Here is a 6,310-nt window from a genome sequence, read left to right as displayed (position 1 = left end):
TGTTTCCACTAATAAAATAGCATTTAACCTGCTTATTATATCAATAATTTTTTTTTTGTAAAACTGAGAAAAAGAGTGCTCAAATCAGCCCCATGGCATTCCAATACATTGACATAATATCCCCTGAAGATCTGATATCAAATAGACATCCCAAGAAGCATAGCTGACCTTCAAACAATGAATTAAGTGATGTCCTGAATTGTATGACAACAAGCTATCGCAAACTGTAAATCAATGGCTGATCATGGGAGCTTCAAAGGATGTGTAAGATGATAAGACTGATGTTGAAAAAGATTCCAAATGCTACCAAGTGCCAAGGAGGAGTGCCAGGAGCTAGGGGAATGTAGTGCAGACTGATCAGAAATGAGAGGACAATAAAAATGTGCAATTCATGTTGAATTGTTGGCCACTCATGCTACCTCTACTAATGGTACTAAGTGCTACTGAGCACTTATTGAAGCTGGAGCAATGGTTTTGAAGCTCCGGAAAAAGCCTCAAGTTGAGGAAGCAACTCGAGAAGCAGGGGACTGAATTGCCATGAAACCTTCAAGATGAAGCTTTTCTCAAGCTGAAGTTAACTAAAGGGGAAGATCTCCTCAATGCTGGTGCAATGGCTCTAATACTAGTTAAAGGGAGTGAGCCCTGAAGTGGAAGCATGTAGCAAAAGCAAATGCTGTGGTGGAAGAAGAGAGAGGAAGTGGAAGCATGGAGTGGAAGCAAATGCTATGATGGAAGAAGAGAGAGAGAGAGAGAGAGAGAGAGAGAGAGAGAGAGAGAGAGAGAGAGAGATGGGAGATCCAATAGTCAAAATGTGTGATTGGTCTTCCCTTTATTGTAATTAAAGATTGCTCCTTACCTGCAATGTCATTCACTTCGTTTCATTCCAGAACTCACATGTATCGCTACTTTCCACTTCTAGTCTCCTTCAAGGAGGGTCCTTTTAGTTTAGTGGAGACTTTTAACTTTTAAGTTTACATAATAATTGTTTCATATGTATATGTTAAAAATAAATATTTTAAAAAGTGTCTCCTTGTCGTTGTCTTTCTTAAAAAAATGTAACTTTGAAAAATGGCCAATATTTTAAAAAGTCTCCTTGTCGTTGTCTTAAAGAAATATAACTTTGAAAAATGGCCTTCTTGAGATAATAGGGTCCTGATGTGCTAAAATCTACGCGTGCACATACACATCTACCCTTTTGGCCCACCAAACGTTGAAACACTTTGTAATCAATAATATAAAAAAGCAAGTTTGAACTTATAAAACTTTTAGTTATAAGAGTGGCAAGTGTGTGTCAATTTATTGTAAAAATTACTCCAGACTTTGGAAGTGAAAGGTCTTTGTATCTCCTGTCGAAAGCATTTTCTGTGAAAAATAAGGACACAGTTGCGCCAGCGACAATGGGAGGAAAGGGGCTACTACACCGCTGCTGTGAAAGCTCTATGGCGGTCGCACCAGCAGGTGCCAGGGCGAAGCAGCGAAAGATGATGATTTGAAAACCATAGAAAGACTCCTATCCCATCGGTTCTGTGCGCGCAGAGACGAAAAGCTGACAGACTGCTGCCTCTGACCCTCCAATGGGAACACAGTGACTCGTGAGCATCTTCACCCTGCTATCACCAGGTTAGAACCTAGCTTGAAGGGGGTGCTAGCAACTAGCAAGGGCAGGTGAGGTTTTCTCATCATTTCAAATTTGTTATGTCAAACCTTCTTTGCATGGGTCAGCTGCCTGGCAGACAAACATATAATTACGTACAGATTATAATTTGTCAACCTCTTTGGCATCCGTTACACTCGCCAGTCGCACATGCCCCGACCCACCCCGCACATAAAGTAATATGCGCGCGTACCACACATCTAAGAGGATGCAGTTACTATCCGAATGTCTGATACTAATTTATTGCCGCCCATGCCTCCTCCAATACCGGCATTCCATGTCCTGCACACGACGCAAATATAAGCTACTACGCAGATAATCATATGCTCATGTATATCGGCATTAATGCAGAAGACATTCGTCTGACATGTAGCCTTTTAAATGCATTATGATTATATCACCTCGCTTTAATTGGTTGTGACTGTAATAACCCGTGCCCTCTCTTCTAGAGGGGATGAACTTTGATGGGTAACCCATTACGCATGATAGGTAAAGATAGGCCCGAGAAAGAATCACCCTGAGTGGCTTTATCAATCAGAGGTGTCCACCTGAATTTGAGAAAGTTGTCAATATGTCATATTAGGAAGTAACCGTCTCATTAGCAGAACTAAGGGACTCTTCCACTCTGCTGTGTGCATGTACGTGTGTATGTGGATGTGTGTGTGTGCACATGTGCATGTGCATGTGTGTCACATACCTGAAAGTGGTGACAAGGTAATGGATGAACATGGCTGCCTCAAACTTGATCAGATTGCTGCCAAGGCAACTTCTTACCCCTCCTCCAAACGGAGCAAGAAATAATGGGTTGTTTGGACAATTCTACCAAGGATCAATATAATAAAAACTAAGGTTGGGTGGCTATAGTGAGTTCAGAAACAGATAGGGGTTTTGTGATTATTGATTATAGAGTGTTGGATGCTAATTATACCTGCCAACGCCATGGATCAAATGTTGAGGGCTGTGAGTAGTATGTGGGGTCAAGATGTACCATTGAGAGATTCACAAACACTAACCATCCTTTGGGAATCACGAGTCCTGCCAACATTCCCAAATTATGCAACCAAACATAGTGCATAGGTACTGATAGTAGCCTTTTATAAACAGAATAGAGTGCTATTTTTGTATATCATTAAGGTCCCTGACTACCTTTGTAGTGGATTTCTAGGATTGACTCTCGAATGAGATAATGGACCACACTTGTTAGCCTCAATGTCTCCTTAATCACCTGAGTTTGCAATGCTCAAGTTTGTAACCCATGATTGCAATACCAGTCTGTTACTATCAATAGATATAGTAACAAAACAATGGTTCAGGCCACATACCATTTGGGTGAATTCCATCTGTCTGTAGTCCTCCCAAGAGAGGAGATGATGATCATCAGTTCCCTTACTCAGCTTACTCATGCGGATACAGGTGTGCTCTTCCTGTCATTACAGTTCCAAAACCACACAAAATATCAATTTATGACAAGAGATTACTGCCCATGAGAACAATTATTAGGAGAGCTAAACTAAGTTGCTGGTGATTATTAGCAAACACACCCTCAGTTTGTCCACTACAGTTGGACTGTCAGAGAGGAACTTCATCAGAAATGTGATGAGAACACTTGATGTCTCAAAACCCCCATATAACATGAAGAAGATGAGATCTGAGATCTCTTGGTCTGACAACGGATTTCCGAACTCATCCTTCTCACTGATCAACATGCTCATTAGGTCGAATGGCAGATTTTGATGATTATCAGCATTCTCCGTTTGTTTCATCCTCCTCACTTTCAGTAATTCCTTTAACAAAGAGTCAACCTTTCTACGAGCCTGTTATTGCATAGTACAACAAAAGCATAATGATTGCATCATTCAGCTCAGTTACTCTACTTCCATACAGCAACTAATTAATATCATTCGGCCACATTACCAATGAAAATAAAACTGAAACCGGAATTGAATTGAATCAGAGCTTGTCGCATCCGATAAAGACATGCCTTGCAAGATTCAGTTACTTAATTGATTTCTACATGCTTGACTGTATTGCAACTAAAAGTAATTTGGCAACATTAAGACCATTGAACTGGCAATTGAATTGAATCACACATTTGCAGGGGTGCATGGTTATGGTGGGCTGTGCAAGACACAGCCATGTAGATGATGAATAAGTAAATGGCACTCCTAGTGCGAGAGGAACAGACAACCAACAAAGGCTTAGTTATAAGAGAGCAACCCCATAAGCCTGCAAAATCACAATTACCTTCATAACTTTGTTGTAACTTGTTCCTGGCACATCAATTGGTATGGAAGAGTATCCAGTTGACAAAAGATCAAGACCTGCCAGCAACTGGCCCGCCAGGGTCTCATCATCTTCTTGCTTCAGGCCCACTGTAATTTTTAGAATGAGTCTGAAAATAAACTGCCAGCAGATTGTCCAGTCAAGAAGCCAGATTGAAGACAAACAGGAGCAGATTGTCCAGTCTGAAAGCAAACCTAGAATTTGGCTAGTAAGGAAGCTATAAATCTGCACTGACAGGAACAACGATTCTGGCCTAGGGATGAGGCGAGCATTTAATAGAGATAAGAGACTGGAGATCAGAACAAGGTTAACTTTACCTCTTTGGCTTCATGCTGAGCATCTATCAGTGGCTTGTCTTTCCAATGCTTGAGAATATCTTGAGCTTGTGTCTGCACCTCGTTTAAGTAGAGAGTTTGGATGGCTGGAATCGACAATCGAGTGGATGCTAGGTTGCGCAGAAGTTGGTGCCTTGCTCCATGGACATTTATCCAAGGTCCAATGAGCTTTGCAATGAACGATGGGTAGTATGCGTGCACTATCTTCCCCTCACCTGTAAGCAAGAGCTTGTTGAGCTCTGGATCCATGGAAACCAATGTTGGCCTTCCCAGGAGATGTGACTTGAAGATGTTGCCATACCTGTGTGTACATGTAATGCAAGTCACATGACAACCCAATTAGATTGTTCGATAAGAGCAAGGATTTGCAAATTAGAGTTTTCCATCAACAGGTTAATGTCTCTGGCAATCATGAAGAGCGCCCATCAACCAATTGGCAATAAGAGCAAGAATTGGCCATACTGTAAACAGAAGCATACGTTTTGCAGAAATCATATTGAGAAAATGCTGTGATGCTAGGTATACTTGACATACAGTTTAGCACATGAAACTGAAGAGCAACCGTGATCCATACCGATGCTTTCGGGCTGCCAGGAACGGCAGAGGCAGTCCGATTGGGGAGCTGTTGAAGCTAGCAAACTGAAGAGTTTCGCCGATGAATGGCAATCCAAAGCTTCCAGAGGGCAAACAATGAGAAGACGATCCATTATTTGTGTCGGTAGTGACTATACTGCAGCGCAGCCTGCCAGTCCCGAATTTCATCAGGCACCATAATGTCATGACTAGGAGACCCAGGGCGAGCCAAACTTGAAGCGTACTGTCAGGCTTACAGAGGCCTGCAGGTATCAATTGATCAAGCCCAAGCACATTAATCCTGCTCGATATGCTGAAGTATGCATGATTGGTGAAGATGGCCAAGGAATCCATGTTAGAACTAATTAGAAGATAGTGATTCCTGCAACATGAGCTTATCTGTGAGAAGCGGTTATAATCTGATGAAGCAGTACACAGATAAGGCACGGCTGCATTATCTGTGAAAAGAATCAGTAATTATAAACGGAAATTGATGCAATCACTGAAGCAACATATTAAAAAATTCAAGTAGTGCAGGGCATGATTATGTGGAAGCAATCAATCAATGGGTAGTGGATGGAAAGGCGGAGGCTCAATTTTTAAGCCAGACGATGGATAGATATATACCGAAATCATGCGTTCTGGATCGGGAAGGCCAGCTAATCATCATACCTTGTAATCATCCCAGTTAGTCATCTTTATAAGCTCTTTCTTTTCGTTATTCAATTGGGGATGTGCTTCACGAGTCACGACTCCCCGTGACAATCAGATCAGATTATACATTAACACAGGTCAGCATAGAGATTATACATTAACACAGGTCTGCTATGCTGACTCGATCTGCGTAAAATATCTGCGGGCAGCTCCTGAGTCCTACCTACCAGACTCCAGTTACAGCGTACTGTGTCTGCATTGAATGATACAGAATCCATGGCATCTCTCTCTCTCTCTCTCTCTCTCTCGCTCTCATATACACTCATAATGACTCTTTGCTTACCCTTGCGCTTCATATCAACATTCATACCGTAGGTAGTGCATCTCTATTGAATTATTGAATGATAAGGCCGCTTACAAACCAAGTGATGGATGGCCAAACCCCATCTTGAGTGTGGGCATTCACTTTTTGAAACTAGGTGTGAACAGAGGCATCGTATCTTTACACATCAAATGGACACAATTTATAAAAAAATAATAAATAATAAACTTATAAATGTTTTGATTGGTTGCAAATGCAAAAAGGTCACCCTTGTCTGCCACTTTACAAAGTGGGCAGGGAGACTCCCTGCCGTCCAAAAGTGGGTGGGGAGTTCACCTCTTTAGCAGGTAAACAATAGGTCATGTCCTCTCTAGTGTGTAAAAGATTACGGATGTCCAACATTTAAATAAGTATTTTCATTAGTTAAAGGTTACAAAGTGGGCGTCTATTATTTGGTATGTAACTAGCCTAACCATCCATATTATCCTT

The 6,310-nt window shown here is 41.5% G+C and overlaps 1 protein-coding gene across 6 annotated transcripts; it reads right to left on the bottom strand.

Moving 5' to 3' along the window:
- Window positions 1–1,289: 1,289 nt before the first annotated feature.
- Window positions 1,290–5,837, bottom strand: LOC148021211 (cholesterol 22-hydroxylase CYP90B27-like). Of its 6 annotated transcripts, XM_087699040.1 has the most exons (11): window positions 5,473–5,835; window positions 4,847–5,303; window positions 4,255–4,573; window positions 3,899–4,057; window positions 3,196–3,468; window positions 2,977–3,078; window positions 2,801–2,879; window positions 2,583–2,689; window positions 2,352–2,473; window positions 2,056–2,202; window positions 1,290–1,936 (listed from the first exon to the last, which is right to left on the bottom strand). In XM_087699040.1, the coding sequence occupies exons 1-10, from the start codon at window positions 5,513–5,515 to the stop codon at window positions 2,100–2,102; spliced, it is 1,764 nt and encodes a 587-aa protein (XP_087555166.1). In that variant the 5' UTR covers window positions 5,516–5,835; the 3' UTR covers window positions 1,290–1,936; window positions 2,056–2,099. The 6 variants fall into 6 exon arrangements, with proteins under 6 accessions (XP_087555166.1, XP_087555170.1, XP_087555165.1 ...); XM_087699044.1 differs by lacking the exons at window positions 1,290–1,936; window positions 2,352–2,473 and having other exon boundaries at window positions 2,061–2,202; window positions 5,473–5,836; XM_087699039.1 differs by lacking the exons at window positions 1,290–1,936; window positions 2,056–2,202 and having other exon boundaries at window positions 2,209–2,473; window positions 5,473–5,837.
- Window positions 5,838–6,310: the final 473 nt, after the last annotated feature.

This window comes from Lygodium microphyllum, chromosome 18 (assembly GCF_053477565.2).
Source record: "Lygodium microphyllum isolate KBCC chromosome 18, Lygodium_microphyllum_v1.1.10, whole genome shotgun sequence".
Classification (NCBI taxonomy): Eukaryota; Viridiplantae; Streptophyta; class Polypodiopsida; order Schizaeales; family Lygodiaceae; genus Lygodium; species Lygodium microphyllum.
Note: the sequence above shows the minus strand (reverse complement) of the source record. Positions and strands in the feature narration are given on the sequence as shown.

Coding starts and splice junctions, on each gene's coding strand:
- LOC148021211 (XM_087699039.1), bottom strand. CDS start 5,515: ATGATGATTAGCTGGCCTTCCCGATCCAGAACGCATGATTTCG. Junction 3,079..3,195: donor CTGTAGTGGACAAACTGAGG/GTGTGTTTGCTA, acceptor CTGTAATGACAG/GAAGAGCACACCTGTATCCG. Junction 2,690..2,800: donor CCTAGAAATCCACTACAAAG/GTAGTCAGGGAC, acceptor GAATGTTGGCAG/GACTCGTGATTCCCAAAGGA.